Source organism: Populus nigra, chromosome 4 (genome assembly GCF_951802175.1).
Source record: "Populus nigra chromosome 4, ddPopNigr1.1, whole genome shotgun sequence".
Lineage (NCBI taxonomy): Eukaryota > Viridiplantae > Streptophyta > Magnoliopsida > Malpighiales > Salicaceae > Populus > Populus nigra.
The window spans coordinates 20,321,487-20,343,101 of NC_084855.1; the positions used below are offsets into that span (position 1 = coordinate 20,321,487).

Here is a 21,615-nt window from a genome sequence, read left to right on the forward strand (position 1 = left end):
CAACGCAGTAAAAGGTGGGACCCATGAATAATTAACGACGTTTTTTCCTATAACCAAACATATGTTTGATGCGTTTTATTTCAGCCGCAGCCGCGTAGACAAACGGACCCAAAGATACCTATTATGATTTTGTAAAAATAGTTGTCTAAATTAATATAAATATTTATGCTAAAAGACTATTAATCCTATGATAGTGACTTGAGACCTAGCCTAACAAAAAGCCTAATCAATTTAGGCTTAGACCCATTTTATTTAATTAAACCTAAAATGAGTATGAAGCCTCTACTCATACTTAAAGGGCTTGGGTGGGGTCATATTGACCTAACATATATTCACTTACAAAGATGGGGTACTATACTAACACATGAAAACTTCTAAGAAAACATATGCACGTATTGATAAAACAAATATTTACATACAAAGGAAAAAAATTTAAAAATCACATGGTGTATATATTATTTTAAAAAATAAAGATTGTCACCTTAAAGGCGATTCCATTGGTAGGATAACGATTTACTATATAATAGAAAAGATAATCAATTGGATATTGGCCAACATCACCTTTAACTTACAAATTAAATTCACATTTAAAAAAACAATATTACATGTATGTAGCTTTTAAAACATAATGTTTTTCCAACTTTCGAAGAATAGGACCCATTTAAGAATCATACTATCCCTAGATTGAACATAAATCAACAAAGCAAATTAAAAATATTTTATTTATTATTTGAAATAACTAAATTTCAACATCTGATTCACAAACCTAGTTAAAGGTCATACTATCAATAAGTCGATCCTTTGATAAAAATGAACAACACAAACCTTATTATTGGGTGTTGATTCCACCTTATTACTTTTCAAAATAGATCCCTGACGACTTCATAGCTCCCGGGGTTACCACCTAATATAATATATCATAATCATTCAAATATTTATAATATCCACATAAAAATCAATAAGATCATGCTACCAATTATACAAAGCAAATAAAATTTCATTTTAGATTAGAGAATGACCTACTAAAACTGTCAAAATTGACCAAAATAAGATGAAAAAAGCAAGGCAATGTTGACATGTTTGGGATATGGTGGAGCATGCTTATATGCACTACCATGACCGGTATCATATGGATCTATGCGCTTACAACATAAAGGAGTGTGACCATTTGGAACTAATGGTGATTTCTCTTAACTTATTTTTTATATCAATGATAAAGTGCAATACTACTCTAGGTGAGAAATCGAAAAAAAGAAAGCTTTGGTTTCTATTATTTTTCTTTCTCGTTCCCTATAACCTCCACTAGTTACAGTAGCAATTAATTCTTTTAGTTTTGACAAAGAAGAAGAAAGGAAGTAGTGGCTATGCTATTTGTTTGAAAAAAAAAAAAGGAATTGCATAATGACTATCGAGATAGAGATAACATAAGATGTTGTTTTCTTCAAGGTTATCAATGAGGAAGAAAAGGCTACATTGTTGATGGTGGTAGTAAAGCTTTTTTTGGTCATTGGTCGTCAGTTGTGGTTTGGTAGGGGATGGTGGCAATTGTGTTAATGTTGAAGGGGATGAAAAAAGAGGCTAGAAAAATTATCTTTGGTTAAAGTGGTGGTGATTGTGAATAAGTATACGTGGCTAAGTTTTTTTTATAGGCTTTGACTTTTTTTTTCCATTTTTTTATTCTCTTTGCTCTTATTTGTTTTATATATTTTTCTAGTGTTTTTATACTATTTCTCTCCATTTTTAGGTTTATGTGTGATTTCACCTATTCTTTTTTCTTGGTATTTATCTAATATATTTATAGTAAATTGCATGTTTATCCTTTTCGCTTTTCCTATCACTTTCTCTCTTTTATTTTATCTCACAATCTCCCAATCTTCTATCTTTTATTTTTTATAGTTATGGTGTAAATGGACTTAAACTCTTGTTTTGATTTTAATTCCTTTTTTTTTCTTCTAATCACTTCATTCTCTAACATTTCTTTGAGGTTATCAGTGAGGAGGATAAGGTCACATGGTTGATAATGGTAATGACACTTATTTTTATCATTGGTCGTTGGTTGTGGTTTGCTAGGGGATGGTGGCGACTGTGTTATATTGTTGGAGGAGATGAAAGAGGCTGAAAAAAAAATTGGTTAAAGTGGTGATGGTTGTGAACAAGTATAGATGGCTAGGTTTTTTTACAGGCTTGAACTTTTTTTATTTCCTATTTTTTAGTCATTTTGCTCTTATTTGTTTCTATGTTTTTCTGGTGTTTTTTAATATTATTTCTCTCCACTTTTGGATTTTGAGTGATTTCTCCCATTCTCTTTTTGTGATATTTATCTAATATATTTATAGTATATTGCATGTTTATCCTTTTCACTTTTCCTATCACTTTCTTTATTTTATTTTATCTCCAATCTCCTAGTCTTCTATCTTGTTTTTTCTATAATTATGGTGTAAAAGGACTTAAACTCTTATTTTAATTTTGATCCCTTGTTTTTTCTTCTAATCACTTCATTCCTAAACATTGTTTTGAGATTATTAGTGAGGAGAACATGTTGCATGGTTGATGGTTATAGTGAAGCATTTTTATTATTATTATTGGTTGTTGATCGTAGTTTGGTAGGGGATGATGGCGACTATGTTATTGTTGGAAAGGATGAAAGAAAGGCTAAAAAAATATCTTTGGTTATGGTGGTGGTAGTTGTAAACAAGTATAGGTGGTTAGGTTTGCTTTGTCGGCTTGAACTTTTTTTATTTTATTTTCTTTTCTCTTTTTTTTAGTCTCTTTGCTCTCATCTTTTTTTTCTATATTTTTCTAGATGTTTTGTTTTATTATTTCACTCCATTTTTGAGTTTCTGTGTGATTTCTCCCATTCTCTTTTCTAGATATCTATTTGATATATTTATAATATATTGCATGTTTATCATTTCCACTCTTCTTATCACTTTCTCCCTTTTATTTTATCTCTCAATCTCCAAATCTTCTCTCTATTTCCCCCCTATAGTTGTGGTGTAAAGAGACTTAAACTCTTATTTTTATTTTGATCGCCTCTTTTTTCTTTTGATCACTTCATTCCCTAACTTTTCTTTGAGGCTACCGGTAAGGAGGACAAGGTTGCATGGTTAATGGTGATAATGAAGCTTCTTTTGATCATTGGTCGTCAATCGTGGTTGGTAGGGGGTGTTAGAAGGGAAGAAAGAGAGGTAGAAAAAAATATCTTTGGTTAAAGTAGTGGTGGACGTGAACAAATATACATGGCTAGGCTTATATATATATAAATATATATATAGACTTGGACTTTTTTTCTTTTCTTTTTTCTTTCCCATTTTTTTATTATATTTGCTCTTATTTGTTTTCTATATTTTTACGGTGTTTTTTATACTATTTCTCTCCACTTTTAGGTTTCTTTGTGATTTCTCCCATTTTGTTTTCTAGGTATTTATCTAATCTTTTTATACTATATTCCCTGTTTATCCTTTCCATACTTCCTATCTTTTTTTTTGCTTATTTTAATCTCCTAATCTTCTTTATTCTGTTTTTTTAATAGTTGTGGTGAAAAAGGATAGGTTAAAAGGACTCAATATAAACTATTACCTTAAACATTGATGGTTAGTAACATTTCTTTCCTTTGTTTTGAAAAAATAAAAATAATAAGTCCTCACAACATCCAAGTTCTTAAGTCCTGAGCTATTACAAATTCCTTAAGTGGCTTTTGATTAGGCCACCAAAATGATCTAAATATTGGTTTCTCAACCTTCATATGGCTCATCATCTAAATATAAAGTAGTTGCATACAACATCTCATATATCATTTCCCAATCTTCCTACAATAGGTGGGAGACATAATAGTTTCAGGGAGAATGGCAGCCAAATGATTGATTTAGGTCCCTACATGCTCAATAAATAAGTTTGCAACTTTACATTAATGATGCCAAGAGTAGTGAGAAAGTAATAGTATAGAGATTTCTAAATCCAATTATATGATCCAAGCAAGGTTAAATTTGGATTTTGGTGTAAAACATCTTACTGTTCAGTTTTATGCTATTAAGCATAATTCCAAATTAAATCATTAGAGCAAGCTAAAACTTTACCAGAAGATTCCAGAGGTATTTTTCTATATTGAGGTAAACTTTTAGGCTAATTGGATTTCAGTAAGGTCTTGCGATGTAAGTCAAAACAAGCTTGCTATTTACTTCCTTTTGACTTATGAACTTTCTATTTGACAATGATCCTTTTTCTACAAGGATGTGGTAGCTTATTTTGGGAATTTTCTAATTCTATAAGGATCTTTAATGAAATGCAACATAATTTTCAAGTGTGAAAAGTATTCATTGATGTTCCAAAAATCCTTTTCTTACAAGAATTCCTTATGCATCATAGCTACACAAGGAAATAAGGGTTGGTGGTATTTAATGATAAATTGGTTAGCTTATTTTAGGGAGTTTTCTAATCTTACAAGGAAGGTTAAAGAAAGGCAACAAGGGTTTCTATGTTTGGAGAAGATTTTTTTAAAGCTACAATCAATTATCCTAGACAAATAAGGAAACTTGTAATATCTCATATCGAAAACGAGCGTCCAAAGCCAGGGCTTTATTAGTAGTGATGGTTGCTAACATGTTATACGCGTTTAAAACTGTGCGGGTTGGCAACCCAGGTATGGGAGGGATCTGAAACGGACAGTATACGATAAGGGTGGGGCCCACCAGACTGTAGTACGCGTTTTGGGGCGTTAAGCTAGAGGGCTCGCGTCACTAAGAACAAAACCATGAGGGCAGTAAGGCCCAAAGCGGACAATATACGACATGTTGGGTCGGGCTGTTACATTTGGTATCAGAGCCAAGGACAACTTGTCTTAAGGTGGGGGGATTGTGATATCCCACATCGGAAGCAAGCATCTAGAGCCCAGGCCTTATTCATAGTACTGGTTGCTAACACGTTGTACGCATTTAAAACTGTGTTGGTCGGCAACCCAGGTATGGAGGGGCCTAAAGCGAACAGTATACACAGGGGTAGGGCCCACAACACTAGAGTACGTGTTTTGAGGCGTTAGGCCAGAGGGCTCGCGTCACCAAGAACAAAACCGTGAGGGCGGTAAGGCCCAAAGCAGACAATATACGACATGTTGGGCCAGGCTATTACAAAACTAAAGGGGAGACAACTTTAATAATTTCCTAGCTTATTTTGGATATTTAAAGATGGCAAGAAAGACTCGTGTTTCTAGGATGATAATTTCATTCATGTCATTATTTAAATTAGGAAATTCATCTATCTTAAGTTATTTTGTTTAATTAAGTGCAACAACTTTAGTTTATATGTTTGATTTGTTATTTTTATTATTTTCTTCATGTTTGGGCTTAATTAAGTATAAGTAGGGATTGTTTCCAAGAAGAGTATCTAGTCTAATATTGTGCTATATGAACAAAGATAGGGGGGTTTAAGTATAACAAAACAATTTTAAGAAAAAAAACAACTAAAAGTAAACTATCAAAATCAATTCAAAGAAGAACATTGATCTAAGTCAACATTCACCATCAGGTCTTTTACAACTGATCATCAATGCATATATCAATTCACACTTTGAATATTCATCATAAGAACTATTTTCCTATCTCTCCTCGGTTGTAGTCATTTAGAAAATAAGCAATCTAATTAACCCTAACTGTAACACCCCACCTCACTAGCAAGATATTGTCCGCTTTGGACCACCCAGTCCACCCATATCTAGGGCTTCCACCCAGGTCCCCCTCACGGGTTTGTTCTTAGCAGCCACGCATGGCCCCAAAACGCGTCTTACTAATCAAGGTGAGCATGCACTTATAAGGCCCTGGCTTTGGACGCTCGCTTCCGATGTGGGATATCACACTAACTACTAAACAACTCAAGACAAACATTAAAATTTAATCTAGTAACAACCTTAAAAATTAGAAAGATTGATTAAGCTAAACAACACAAGTAAAAGCAGTTGCATTTATTTTAGTTAAAAATTCTTCTTATGATTTACTAATTTCTAACGCAACAAATCATTAAATCTTAGTTGTTTCACGAATTAGATGGATCAAACAAATACAAATATGATATCTAACCTAGTAGTAGATTGCAACAAATAATAAACTAGCAGGCCTTCTAGTTTACCTCTTAGTAATTAAATGACACAATCATGAAAAATAGACATCGAAGAACATTCAATACTCAAAACTTAAATTAAATAATGAAAATAAATTAGATCTCATAGTTTTAGTGATTATGAGGCTTCTGTTTTCTTTGATCAAATAAAATTTAGTTACACAATATCATCATGAATACCATGAAGGAGACAGACATGAGAAGGGAGACGAAATCTGATCTGATCTCCCTTTTATCTTCTGCATGTTTTTTTTCTTTAAAAGCCTACAAAATCTCCTAAAAATACTCTTAACATTATCTCCACTAATAACCACAAAATCTGAATATTGAATGAAATTATTAAATAATACAATAATAAAATGGAGTTTTAATATCAAAAGGAAAGTGATTTATTCAGCTTGAATTCATGCACAAAATCTAGAAGCTTCCAAAAATAATTCACATCATAATAGATTTGCATGTGTAAGGACTTTCCATCTCGTTAGCAGTACATATGTAGCATCTTTATGTCCAATTACAACCTCAATGCAATCATTATCTCTCAGACCCCAAAACATAAGGGTTCTAGATCTGTTTCTTAGGGTCTCACAACATTTTGAATCACCTCAATCAGAGCTTTGATGAGAGAGTTATATCCAAATTACGAAGTTGTGTTGAAATTGTTCAAAATCACCAAATTAACTTTGTTTTGCCATTAATGCCTCCATTTACATCCTAAATCAAAATATAAAAATAATGAGTACATTTAGTTATGAAATAAGTATAAAATACTAAACATTAAGGGAGAAAAAATAGAACATTTTGCATTCTCATCGAATTCCTCCACACGCAAAACTTAAATTCACTTTCCCAAAAAAAAAAAAAACAAAGGTTACAATGTCATCAACAAAGAACAACCAAACTCTTTAAAAATCATAACATATCATGAATAAACATTCTTAAACAGCTTATAATTATTAATAAGCATTTTCACTCGAAGATGGAGTAAACTAAATATGTAGACCCTCATGAAAATAAACACTCGACTCTTATGTGTTTCAAAGGTATGTGTTTCACTCAAATTCATTCCAATGGAAATGACTTACCATAGGTTGTAACGGGACTTAGGATTAAGGTGGAAAACATTTGAAAAGGTAGCTTAAAAGCCATTTAAACTAATAAAGCAAAAATAAATCAACTCAAAGCTCGAATATATAAGACATGTAGAACCAATCACTCCATTTAACTGCATCTTCAATTTAACTTTAAAGCATTTAAACCATGTAGAGCTCTTATATTGAAAAAGATATCGTTAAAAAGGAACACTTTTTTGTTTCTTTACACTTTTTTGTATATCATGTATGAACAAACCCTTTTCTTGGACTTTTAAGATGAATTATGAACATGGACAGTTTATAACATTAAAAGCAATTTCCTCCATCACTTTCTTTTTTTTTCTTTTTTTTTCCAATACATCAACAACATAACTTACGAATTGAGACACCCTCAACAATGAAAACATGCTCTATAGACATAGCCATACTACCAATTCAAACACCCCCACACTTATTTCTTGCACATCATACATATCATAATAATGAACCATACTTCAATAGCTTTACGGCTTAGGTAAATGTGTTGTTTTTTTCAGGTTTAAAGCTTGTAACATGGATTTACAATAAATAAAATAAATATAAAAAAGGATTCAACAAAGGGAAAAATTATTTATAAGGTTGGCTATTTGGCTTATGTAGCTTATAAAGAGGACCTTAATCATGTTCATGTTTGCATGTGTCAATGTGATCTTAAAAAGAATTAGGCAAGTTCTAGAGAAACAAATCCATAAAAGAATATCTGACTTGAAACAAAATAATGAGACTGATATAGATGTGTCAGTCTAAAGGCTCAAAATCTTACCGGCTTTTGGTCTACAAATTTAGTCACTACCGTCCTCAGGGAAAATAACAAGACTAATTAATTCTATGTTGGAGAATTAGTTATTTAATCGTGTTATGAATTTTTCAAGCTTAATTGAATCTAGATAATGTCATACACAACCAAAAATCATTGAAAATCACAAGAACAAAAAAAAAAAAGGCAAAACTCGTTTTTTTTATTGAAAACAAAACATTCAAAACATAATTAAAACACAATCTCAATCCCCTACCCCACACTTAAAACTTACATTGTCCCCAATGTAATGTAAAATGCAAAGAAAAATAAAAAAATAACCAAAACATAAATGCAAAAATAAAAAGAAAAAGAAAACAAACTCCTTTTGGGTTGCCTTCCAAGCAGTGCCTTTGTTTATTGTCATTAGATCGACTTAATGCTTGCTTCCTTAATTAGTATAGATTGGATCCTCAAAGTCTAATTTTCCCACATTCTCTACTTGGAATCCATCATAGAAGGCTTAAGTTTATGGCCATTCACATTGAATGTTTTTTAAGTTGATAAACTTTGAGTTGCAACTACACCATAAGAAAAAAAATTTAGTAACAACAAAAGATCTAATCCAATGAGAACACAACTTACTTGGAATCAAACAAAGCTGTGAGTGGTATAGAATGAATTTTTGACTTTAAACTTATTCCTAGAGATCATCTTGTTGTGAAAAGCCTTCATCTTTTCCTTGTAAATCCTTACATTCTCATATGCATCATTATGAATTTCCTCCAACTCTTGTAGTTGCAACTTTCTATTGTAAAAGATATAAAAAAAAAACAGAGAGAAGAGGAGAGAAATAAGCAAGAAAACAAGTTAAATAATAACTATGGAGTCAAAGAAAAGTGATGGATAAACTTTGTAAATAAATTTAATTGTTAAGGATTAGGAATAAAAGGCAAATAACCCAACCAATGACCAAGATAAAATGTTAGAAAGAAAGGAGGCTAAGTAGCTTAAATATATATAATCAATGGATCAAAATAAACAAAAAAAAAAAGTCCAACCCTCTTTTAAGGAGAGAGATCGATGACTAGAAGAAAAACAAAAAAGTTTTATCTTATTCCATCTCCTTAGAACCACACCATTAAACCAATCATGCATGTCAACCCTACACCCTTAAAGAGAGACAAACAATAAGAGGAAATTATTATAAACCTATAATAGATACTTGAGCTGCCATAAAGTGGAGAAGAAGGACTAGTTATGCTTGATAGAAGAAGAACAAAAGGAGTAGGAAAGAAGAGAAAAAAGAAAACATGAAAAGGAGGTTCAAGAGGAACGAAGAGAAGAAGAAAACATGAAAAGAGGGTTCAAGAGAGCTAAAAACACAAACTAAAGTGTTTTGGGAACCTTCTAAACAGAAATTGTGAGTTTAATTTTAAAATTTCAGATTTGTCTTAGTTAGGGTTCTTGAATCAATTTGTGGGAAATGAAAACACTTCATGATTATGTCAAATAAAAGACTAATAACTTAGGAAAATGACCTTATCATTCAAAAATAATGAAGGATTAAGAGTGAAAATGAGGCTTCTATATTCAGCCAAAGGAAGAAATAGGTGAAGGGAGAGATTATTCCAAGGTGTTTATGCATACAATGAATGTTTTAGTCTTGATTATGCCATTTTGATGAATTGTTGTTGATCAAGATACCTTATCATAAGCTCTTCAATCTTTATTGACATTGAATTTGTTTAATTATATTGTTTAAGATTGATTATGAGGAACAAATTGTACCTTGTGATGTAGATTAGAAGAGGAGAAATTAGATTTAAAATCACATGAAGGATACTTGGTAGTCATAAAGCCTATATTTGGCAATGTGAAGGAAGTGAAGAGAAAACAACAAAATTCTTATTTGTGAGTAACATATGTTCGGCCATAGTGAAGAAAATAAGAAAGCAAATGGTTATTGTAAGTGTATGAATATCTTTGTTAAAAAGGTTAATTGTCTTGCAACAAGGCTTGAAAAATTAGATTATTTTTATTGATGATGATGTGTATATTATAACACATTAAGAGATATGTTGTAGAAAAGTATAAGGCATAATAAGTGCAAAGAAAAAGAACATGATGAAGAGTCATTAATTAGAGTCCATGCATGAACTTGGAAAGAGAGAGACATTAATGGTGACATTGAACACTTTTTGATATTGTAAAATTAGTTAATGATGTTAACTTAAGAATAAAGATGTATAAGATTACACTAACATAATTATGTGAGTATAGATGTCAAAAACATTATGTCATAGCCATAATGAAAGGCATGGGGTTTGGCTAAAAGAAAGAAAAAAATTGAAAAAGACCCAATGTAATTATGTGAATATAAATATAAAAGATAATATATCATAATCATATTGAGAGATATAAGGTTCGGTCAAAAAAGAAGAAAAATAAAATAAAAGAACTCAATATATGAATTTTGATACATATCTTACTCTATATGCATGTGAAAATATTATGGATTTGGAAATCATTTGATTGAGTGATTTTATATTGTGAACATTGAATACACACACACACACACATACACACCAAAGATGAATATAGAATTTATATAGAGAAACAGTTTGATTGAGACATAACCTAGAACCTTCTTTATGAATTAGGAGGAACAATAAGGATTAGATCTTCCATTGAGGAGGCTGAAACATAGGAGGTGCAAATAGGTATCATATCCCATCATTTCTATATTTTTCAATAAGTTACTTATGTTGTTTATAGACAATACATCATGAAAAAGTATTATGATACTTCAATCTGATCAAGGTGGTGAATACTTAAGCCAAGATTTTCAACATTATCTAAAAGAGAATGAGATTCTCTCATAATGGACACCTCCTGAAACACCACAACACAATGGAGTTTCTAAAATGAGAAATCACACTTTATTAGATATGGTATGATTTATGTTGAGTTATGTAGACCTTCCATCTTCTTTTTAGAGTTATGCCCTACAAACTATTGCTTACCTTTTAAATAAGGTTCTATCTAAATTTATTGATAAGACTTCATATGAGATATGGAATAGTAAGAGACCAAACTTATCATACCTAAAGATTTGGTGATGATGTTTATGTGAAGCATAATGTATCTGAAAAGCTATGAGCTAAGTCAAATAAATATAAGTTTGTGGGATATCCAAAACAAACAACTGAATATTATTTTTACCACTTTGTTCAGCAAAAGGTGTTTGTCTCAAAACATGCAACCTTTCTAGAGAAATAATTTGTTATTGAAAGGAGTAGTGGGAGGAAAATTCAACTTGAAAAAGTTCAAGAGCCATAAATAGACATCTAAATGGAACCTGAGCTTGAGGCTGTAGTATTGGATGATCAGCCTCAAGGTGAAAAAACACAAGAACTCTGTAGATTTGGTAGGACACGTTATGCATAATTGAGATATCAACTTCTCATGGATACTGAGAATGACAAGTTGCTTATGATTGATGAGCCCACTAACTATATAGAAGCAATATCTGATATTGATTCTGAAAAATGGTTTGAAACCATGAAATTTGAAATTGATTTCATGTACACCAACCAAGTATGAACTTTAGTTTATCCACCTGAAGGGATACTCATTGGATGTAAAGGGTCCTTATGAGAAAGACTGACATGGATGAGAATGTACAAACGTATAAAGTTAGACTAGTTACCAAAGGTTATAGACAAAGACAAAGTGTTGACTTTGATGAAACCTTCCCGTCGGTAACTATGTTAAAATCCATAAAGATTTTGCTTGCTATTGTTGCATACTATGATTATAAGATTTAACAAATGGATGTCAAAACTGCATTCCTGAATGGAAATCTTCACGAGGATGTGTATATATCACAACCTGAAGGTTTTGAATCTAAGTAATTTGCCAACAAAGTATGCAAGCTACAAAAATCTATTTATGAACAAGCTTAGAGGAGTTGGAATATTTGTTTTGATGAGATAATCAAACAATTTGATTTCATAAAAAATATGGATGAACCTTATATTTACAAAAAAAAAAAAATAGTGAATGGTGTCGTTTTCTTTATCTTATAAATAGATGACATATTACTAATAAGAAATGACGTTCTTTTACTTCAATCAGTAAAGTTTTGGTTGTCTAAGAATTTCTCTATGAAGTATATGAGAGAAACATCCTATATACTCGAAATTAAGATCTATAGAGATAGATCTAAAAATTTGCTTAGATTGTCTAAATCCATGTACATAGACAAGATGCTAAAACGGTTTTACATATAAGAATCCAAAAGAGAAAACTTACCAATTTTGCATGGGATCCGTCTTTTGAAAGACAAATGTCATAAAACATAAATTGAGAGAGATATTATGGAAAGGATTCCTTATGCTTTAGCTATAAGATTCATTATGTATGTGATGCTATTGTCTAGACTATGTGTAACTTATGCTTTGAGTATAACGAGCAGATATCAATTTAATTCTAGTGAGAGTCACTGGAAAATAGTTAAAAACATTCTTAAATACTTAAGAAGGACTAAGAATGCTTTTCTGGTTTTTGGAGGAAATGAACTAGAAGTTCATGATTATTCAGATGCTAATTTTTAATTAGATATTGATGATAGAAAATCTTAGTCAAGATATGTTTTTACTCTGAGTGAAGGTGTTGTGAGTTGGAAGAGTTCCAAATAAAAAAACCATAGCAGAGTTTACAACTAAAGTCGAATACATCTATGCGTTCGAGGGGGCAAAAGAGGCTATTTAGATCAAGAAGTTCGTTACTGAACTTGGTGTGGTTCCTAGCATTGTTGATCTAATAGTCATGTCCAGTGACAACAATGGAGCCATTGCACAAACAAAGGAACCAAAGTCTCATAAAAAATTCAAACATGTACTTAGGTGATTCCATATAATCAAAGAAATCATATAAAGGAAAAATGTAAAGACAGAACGAGTAACCACTGAAGAAAATCTTGCAGATCTTCTCACTAAGGCACTGTCCTAACAGAAGTATAATCACTATATGAAGGGATATGGTATTAGATACATGGGTGATTGACTTCAGTGCAAGTGAGAGATTGTTAGTTTATATGTCTTGCAGTCAATCAGTTGGTTACATGTGGCACTAATGTATTCATATAAAACCTATTTAATTTTGTTAAATAAAAGCATTATTTATCTTTAATATATCATTTATATTTAATTTATGAATTTAATGTTTGATAAATGAATCTAGAGTAAAGATAAAGTCCATGGAACAAAAAAACATTTTGTAAAGGAAATTATAAAGATGTTATAATTATGAGATTCTTATTGCATCAAAGTATTGTTCTTAAATGATCATGGTCAATGCTATTTTAATACTGGACATTTATTAGAACCGTAGAGACTGATACATATTATGTACTTTTCTTTATGAAATGAAACAATTGTTCTCATAAGCAGAGGTATAAGATATACCAAAAACTAATATGTAGGTGTTTGTCATAAGACATGTATACTAAACTGACTCGCATAAGAATTTCATATGGATATATCATCTGTGTCTATGGAAAGACTCATATGACGATCGTGTAAGTGATCCTTAAACTTGAGATCACTAAGTTATCTTATATAGGAAATGTTATATTTTTATCCTGTTACAAATTATCTTGGTAAATGTAATAAATTGGCAAACATTAGATATAACATAAACTATAAAAGGTATTTGAGTGATCAAAAGAGAATTTAGGGAATTAGAGAAAATATTCTACATGTTCTTAAATAGTATTGATTGTTAAATCCTTGCATAATATAGAATTAGATTTGAAAAGAGTTTCAAATCTTATTCAAAGGATCAATAACTATAATGTTGCGAACAAATATCATTTGACAAGACAGATAAACTCCATGCTAAAATGTTTAAATCAGAACATTATTGATGAATGAATAATAATTACACTAAGAAACCGGTCATTCAAAAGTTAAGTCAAACCACTTATGATTTTCCTAATATTTAAGGGATCATGACACGTTGCTAGACGGTGCACTTGATCTTCAAATATAAACTAATCAACTATGGACTTGATAATAAATTAAATTTTTTGATTTATTTAATTCTATCTATTTAGAATTATAATTTATATTTGGACCAACATATTAAAAACCTAATGAGTCACACACATTAAGAAACATTAGTAAAAAATTAAACTAGGATAATTAATCAAGTGTGGCTTGATTGAAAATAATTTTAGAAATTAGCACTAGAATGTATTTAATTCAGGGATTATGATTTGAATCTTAGAATAATCAAGTAAGGACTTGATTGATTAAATTTTTAAAATTATTCTTAAATAATATATGGATATTATTTAAGGTGTAAATTGATATTTTATCATTAATAGGGATTTTAGGATTTCCTATAAATATAAAGTTATGCCTCTTATTTTATAGAGGTTATAAAGTTAGGATTCCTCTTATTTTTGCTGGACAGAAAAACTACGTAAGTCATAGAATAAAGAGTTAACACTCTAGGCATGACAATTTCTCTTGTCTAAATATGGATTTTTTTCTCACTAGTAGTTCATGTAGATTATCATTGGAGGCTGGACAATTAGACAACTTGTGGTTTGCAATAACCCAGCCTTTAAAAAATTATTCAAAGCTAGAGAAGATCAGATCTTCAGAAAATAAATCCTTAAACAACTTTAAATTTGTCTAACAGAATCCTAGGGACTTCCCCTTAAATTTATCGTTTCAGCTACTTGTATAGATTTTGAAAACCTAACAGTCTTACATGACTTGTCTTGTTGTTTTTAAATCTTGGAATATGAAATGCATGTTGGTATATTAGTGAGGAAAGTTTGGAGGCAAATCTAAAAAGGACATAAAAAAAAAAAACCAACCTAGGTCAACCCAAGTTAGTATGATAAACATGCTACACATGTTTTGATACTATAATAACCTCATAAAAAGCAATACAAAAAAGTAATGCTGCTAAATTCCCAGCAATCCAAGCATAGAAGGATGAAAACAAAAAAAAAATTAGTAAAAAAACTCCAAAAAAAATAAACATTAGCAAACCCGAGTAAAGCCTCCAAATCTTGGGAGCCAGATGGTACAAACATTATAATCTAATGGAAGGGAAAATAGAAAAAAATCATAAAGGTCAATTCTCAAACAAACCAAATATTGAAGGATGAAGACAAAAAAAATATGCAATCCCAAAGATATGACCTGAAATAAAATATCCGAGCTAACTTGGGCTAATTCACCAAGTAGGTGCCCTAAATTATGAGGTCGGGACAATTTTATAAAAAAAATAAAAATAAATCATGAAACTCAATTTTTTAAATTCAAATATAAGGTTTGGGTAAACAAGCAAGGTAACTTGAAATAAAAAAAATTGTTATACTACAAACATTCACCATAGTCCCAACAATCCAATTGTGAAACATGTGTCCTGGTTATGAGGTCGAGACAAACTCAATAGAATGCAAACCTGAAAAAAATTATGAAGTTAAATCCTCAATCAACAAAATATAAAAGGATGAAATGAAAAATTAATGAAAAAAAAGGATAAAAAAACAAAACAAATAGTAATAAAAAAATAAAGGCCAAATTATACATAAAAATAAACTGAAATCAAAAGTTAAGGAATGAAATTGAAAAATAATTTCAATTAAGAAAGGATGGAAAAAAATAAATAGAAATGAAAAGAATAAGGATCAAATTTGATATAAAAACTAAATAAAATCTAATACTAAGAAATGAAATTAAAAAAAATCAACAAAAAAAAAACCTGAAAGATCATAACAAGCCTCTTCCAACGCTTTCACGGAAGTCACCTGATGATCCAATGATGCCTCACGTGCTACTCGAAAAGCACACACGTGTCAGCTTATTTGTCATGCCTATTTATTCTTGTTTCTATATTTGTTTTAGTTTTATTTTTGGTCTTTTGACACTTAATTGTTTTAATTTTTTAATTTTTTTTTGCAAATCTAAGCATCAACCGGGTATAAAAAAAATAATTTCCATATTATTTTTTTTAATTTTAATTTTGCAGAATAATGCAATGCAATGTAGTCCTTGAGAAATTTTGTTAACACCGGATAACATGTGACAGAATTATTTTCTACAGGGGCTTAGTTGCAGAGTTAGTGGAAACAGAGGGGGTCAAATTTGAGGGTCAGGAAAGAATTAAATGACATGTCGTTTGGGAAAGAACGAGCTTTTCCTTGGTGTATTCAAGCGATGAATCTTCTCGCCAATTTGTTTGTTACAGAAGACAGCAGCTGGTTTTCCAAAAAAGAAAGAAAAGTCAGTCCCAACATTCCCCATCTGCCGAGATGTGGAGAAATACCTGCAAGCTGTTATCAAACCCTAATTATAATCATAATCATCTGAAATCCTCCAACTATTCCTCATCCAATTTCAATGTTGTCTTTGGATGGGCACCATCACGAGTAACTCACTACTGCCCATCCCCATCCACTTCTGGTTCCTTAAAATTAGGGATTTCAAGTCACAAATCCGATGGAATTCGATCCTTTTCCTCAAGTTCTGCTGCCGGCCCTGCAGTTGTTGATCATCTGTCCCCGTCTCTGGCTTCGGCCGTGCAGTTGGGTCGCCACTACACTCGATGCTATTGGGAGCTCTCCAAAGCTCGCCTGAGGTCAGCTCTCTCTTGTCTTGTTATATATGCCCAATTAATAATATTGTTCTACAACACATGTTTTAGGTTTAATCTAACATTATCACATTCATGGGTTGGTGGTTTAGTCCACAGCAGTGCATTATATTTGAAGATCCAATCTTACTAATATTAATCACGAAGGTGAAGTTATTGTAAAATCCATTCTATACATTCTAGAAGTTGATAATTTCTTAAGCCATGTCAAACCTTTTTTTTTTTTTTGGGGGGGGGGGGGGTGGCGGCGGCGGCTTATCTCTAAATTTCTGTATCCAAATTGATAATGACCTCAACTCAAGCATGTATTTTACAAAATTTTGAGGCGACAGCATGTTAGTTGTGGCGACTTCTGGAACGGGATATGTCCTGGGGAGTGCAGGGAGTGCCGTTGATTTGGCTGGACTTTGTTGGACTTGTGCTGGTACTATGATGGTTGCTTCATCTGCTAATTCTCTTAATCAGGTTATTTTTTCGCTACTTTCTCTTCAAATTTTTGCTTTCATCATTCATTTTGATGCCATTTTTTTTTTAATTAGTGGGACAACTGTTCATGAAAGAAAGAAAGTGAGGCTCCTTTTTTTCGGTGACTTCTGTTAATTAGAGTATTCAGTATTACATGCCTGGCATATATAAAGTTTAACACCCAATTAGCTAAACCATTTCTGTCTGTGATCTTCTTTTCCTTCCTTTCTTTATTGGGATTAGGGTTTGGACTTTGCCGTAATTTTTCTTAGTTGTCCTGGTGTAGGAAAGGGGAGAAAAAAAAGAACTAAAAGAGAATTGTTTAAATTATGGGATTAGTAAGAGCTCAACTGGAAATGAAAGTGTACTGACTATATTTACCCATTTCCTTGGTTGATCTTGTATGGAGACTAAGTGTTGATTGCTGATAACATCATTGAACTTTAGCTCTCTTTTCACGTTTCAGCTAGAAATTTTTTTTTTTATTCCTGCTAAGCTATTTTGTCTTTCATGGTGATAGGTTTTTGAGAAGAATAACGATGCCAAAATGAAAAGAACAAGGCTAAGACCATTACCTTCAAGGCGCATGACAATACCTCATGCCCTCACCTGGGCATCGTCTGTTGGGGTAGCTGGCACTGCTATACTAGCTTGCAAGGTGGCCACATAGATACACTTGCCTACCCTTATGTAATTTCCTTTGAGAATAGTAACTAATGTTGCAGCTTCCATGACAAGGTTGTTGCAGGCTAATATGTTGGCAGCTGGGCTTGGAGTTTCCAATCTCATCCTCTATGCATTTGTCTATACACCACTGAAGCAGATTCACCCAGTCAACACATGGGTTGGGGCTGTTGTTGGTGCTATTCCACCACTTCTAGGGTAATTTTGTCCTCTTGTTTTTAATTTTCTTTTTCAAAGCACGTGGTTCTCTCAGAAACTTTTATAAGCAGCTTTATTGATGGCTCCAAAAGTCCATGGCTTCCTCAATTTCCATATAAATGCTGTTGTCTGAGTAAATTTCCATATCTATTGTTGAAGCCTAAGACTGGGCTTCACCTAATCCATCAGGATTGCTTTCATAGCCTGGGCTGCATCCATAAGGATAACTTGGTCATTTGTTGACTGCATCAGGCTCAGCCTTAAGCCTCAGGGATCTGGGAAGTTCTAAAGATGGAATCTAGTCGTAGGCACTTATAAGCACTGCTTTTAGCAGAGAATCTTGGTTATGATTTAGAACATATGCAGCCTCTAATAGACTATGCTTTGAGTCTATTTGCCTTGGTGATGATCCCTTAACAATCCAAAATGGATAAGTCACTTGAAATGAAACACACCTTGATGATGCCCATAAGTGAAGAAATAATAAACAAGTTTTTTCTGTGAAAATGCCCGAGGCAAGCAGCTAATTGGAACACATTCTAAGATGAAAGGGAAGAGATTGGACAGTTGTGGAAAGAGTTGCCAATTAGTAGTGGAGCTTCTCTCCTATCACCCCTAGGAAGATACAGAGAGAGATTGTTATTTATAAATGGAAAACGCCTCTCAGTATTTTTATCTCCACTGAGAATATTGATTTCTTTTCTGATTTTTCAGGTGGGCTGCAGCCTCTGGCGAGGTTTCACTGAACTCCATGATTCTCCCTGCTGCTCTGTATTTTTGGCAAATACCCCATTTTATGGCCCTTGCATATCTTTGTCGCAGTGATTATGCTGCTGGAGGGTATGCTCCATGATCTTAAAGTACTTGTCTATGAAAGCAATCTATTGCCAATTTTAGTATAAAACCGCAGATGAAACTGTTCCCGGATCCATAATTTTCAACTTTCCTGCGCTTTTGTCATTTTGATTTTGTAACTTGCAACTTGTCACTGCACATACCAAGTTTTAGAAAGAACTAGCTGTTGGGGATGTAGAAATTGTTTACGCAGGAGTTGTCAAGATGGATTATTTAGGGGAAGATGGGACCTTTGGGCTTGTGACTGGTGGTCCCAGACTCTTCGATGACATTTACTTGTCTTTTCCCTTATTTCCTCAATTTGTTTTCCATTTGTGGCATTTTCAGGTTCAAGATGTTCAACTTTCCTGCGCTTTTGTCATTTTGATTTTGTAACTTGCAACTTGTCACTGCACATACCAAGTTTTAGAAAGAACTAGCTGTTGGGGATGTAGAAATTGTTTATGCAGGAGTTGTCAAGATGGATTATTTAGGGGAAGATGGGACCTTTGGGCTTGTGACTGGTGGTCCCAGACTCTTCGATGACATTTACTTGTCTTTTCCCTTATTTCCTCAATTTGTTTTCCATTTGTGGCATTTTCAGGTTCAAGATGTTCTCTCTTGCTGATGCTTCTGGTCGGAGAACTGCTGCAGTAGCACTGAGGAACTGCCTGTATCTGGTTCCATTGGGTTTTTTAGCCTGTGATTGTAAGTTCTAGTCAACTGAAGTGAAAAGACTTGTCGTCCCTTTTCGGTTGTCTTCTTATGTTCCTCCATTAAAAGATTCCCTAATGTTTGCAAGTGTAATGCAATCTTTCACATCAGTCATCAATGATTTTCTTTTCATTTTTTAACCTTTTAACTTCAAGTTTTTCCATCTTGTGTGATATCACTAACATATTGAGAGTTATTTGGTTCACTGACTGTCAGGTTCATCCTATAACCCGATTTATGACTTTCTATGGTTATCATGTATCAAAATGCATGTTGGTGAACTTCATGGGATAGTTAGATATGTGATATCTTCAGGTTTCATGGTTTACATTGAGGTTTACTTTGAACATAAAGAGTGGGTGTTGTTATAATGTTCACATAATACATAGTATTGAATTGGTTCTATATGCCCAATCACATGCAAGGGGCAAATGGCTGTTTGTGGTAACAGAGTTGTCCTCGGAGAACTTTACATGTGGTTGATGTTGCATGACTTATTTTATGATTTCAGACATGCACAGTTGTTGACCTTATTAACCATGTATACAGATGAATTTTAAGGTTCTATCCGTAATAGAATCAACTGCGCTGATGTGATTTTAAAGTTAACTTGGGATGCTTAATGAGTTTTGCCTAAAGTTTTCTTCGTTGACTTGTGCTGCATTACTGCATTGTTGAATAAATTTTATTCAGTGAGTTTGGTTGCCAAGGACTGGCCTTCTGTTCTACCTCTGGTGTGAATTAATGTATTTTTGTGGAGCATATTTGGATACTGTCTGGGGATTTGAACTAATAATTGAACATGTTCGCAGGGGGTGTGACTTCCAGTTGGTTTTGTCTTGAATCATCTCTTATTACTCTAGCAATAAGTGCCCTAGCATTTTCATTCTATCTGAATCGAACAACACAGAATGCAAGGAGGATGTTTCATGCCAGCCTTTTGTACCTTCCTGTATTCATGTCCGGGCTACTTTTTCACCGTGTCTCCGATAATCAACAATGCCTTTCAGAAGACAGTTTAGGTAGGATCACTGAGTTGGAACCCGTATTGCAAAGCAGGGAAAACCTCAAGCATGGGAACCAGGAAACAAATTCCGCAACCGGCAAGCAAGCACGTGCACCTGTAGCATATGCTTCCGCGGCACCATTTCCTTTTCTTCCTGCACCTTCATACGCAACTTCCTAAGTTGTGGGTTTTATGGATTTTGTATTAATTCAATAATAAGCAGGAAGGCAACCGGAAAGGTTTTATCCTGCGTCTGCTTCAGCATTCTTTTGAATTGATTTCCTCTTCTTTAATGTGGGATTTTTGTATTTTGCTTTTTGCTCATCCTTTCAGTGGGTGGGGGTGGGGGTGGATATGACAGATTCTTTTTTTGTTTCTTTTTCTCATATTTTTGTTTGTTGGTTAAATGACTAGCAGCTGCACAGAATGAGTCGCATAATATATTTGGCTATATGATTGTGAATTCGGAGCACCGTACGGGAGCAACATCACAAGTGACGAGAAAGTGTCAATGTTTGTTGATCTAACAGGTGAGAAGGCAAGTTTTTTGGTTTTGGATTAGCAAATCGGTGCGATGCTGAATGTCAGTATGAATTGTCAAGGATGTAAAGAAATGGTTCAAAGGTGAAGTCAGAAGTGTTTGCTTGGTGTGAAAATTAAGAATGATTTTGTGGTTCAATATATTTTTTTAAATTAAAGGTAAAATTAAATAAAGTTGAATAATAGTAATAATATATAATATATAATGGTGGGATGTGATGCTGTTTTTTTTTTTAAAAAAAAGAAACATAATTCTTCAATATTTCTCCGCTTAAACATTCGGTTAGTTTTCCTCCAAACTCTCTAAAAAAAAATACCAGACATGGTAAATAGGAGAACTGTTATTATAACATTTAACTCAGCAATTTAAAATTAAACACATTTTCATTGCTGGAAGAAAGCAATTTGTAGTGTGTAAATGAAGAATATTAATAGATTAATAATTCTTAGAGAGAGTAAGAAAAATGTTTCAAACTTGAATCATAATTTCTTAAATCATCAGTATGATCAACTCT

General features: G+C 32.6%; 1 protein-coding gene across 1 annotated transcript; it reads left to right on the forward strand.

The window, feature by feature from the left end:
- Positions 1-16,212: 16,212 nt before the first annotated feature.
- Positions 16,213-21,023, forward strand: LOC133692624 (protoheme IX farnesyltransferase, mitochondrial). The gene is made up of 7 exons (XM_062113701.1): positions 16,213-16,644; positions 16,992-17,124; positions 17,645-17,782; positions 17,873-18,006; positions 18,721-18,846; positions 19,445-19,548; positions 20,367-21,023. The coding sequence occupies exons 1-7, from the start codon at positions 16,319-16,321 to the stop codon at positions 20,738-20,740; spliced, it is 1,335 nt and encodes a 444-aa protein (XP_061969685.1). The 5' UTR covers positions 16,213-16,318; the 3' UTR covers positions 20,741-21,023.
- The last annotated feature ends 592 nt before the right edge of the window (positions 21,024-21,615 follow it).

Coding starts and splice junctions, on each gene's coding strand:
- LOC133692624 (XM_062113701.1), top strand. CDS start 16,319: ATGTGGAGAAATACCTGCAAGCTGTTATCAAACCCTAATTATAATCAT. Junction 17,125..17,644: donor CTGCTAATTCTCTTAATCAG/GTTATTTTTTCG, acceptor TCATGGTGATAG/GTTTTTGAGAAGAATAACGA. Junction 19,549..20,366: donor GGGTTTTTTAGCCTGTGATT/GTAAGTTCTAGT, acceptor ACATGTTCGCAG/GGGGTGTGACTTCCAGTTGG.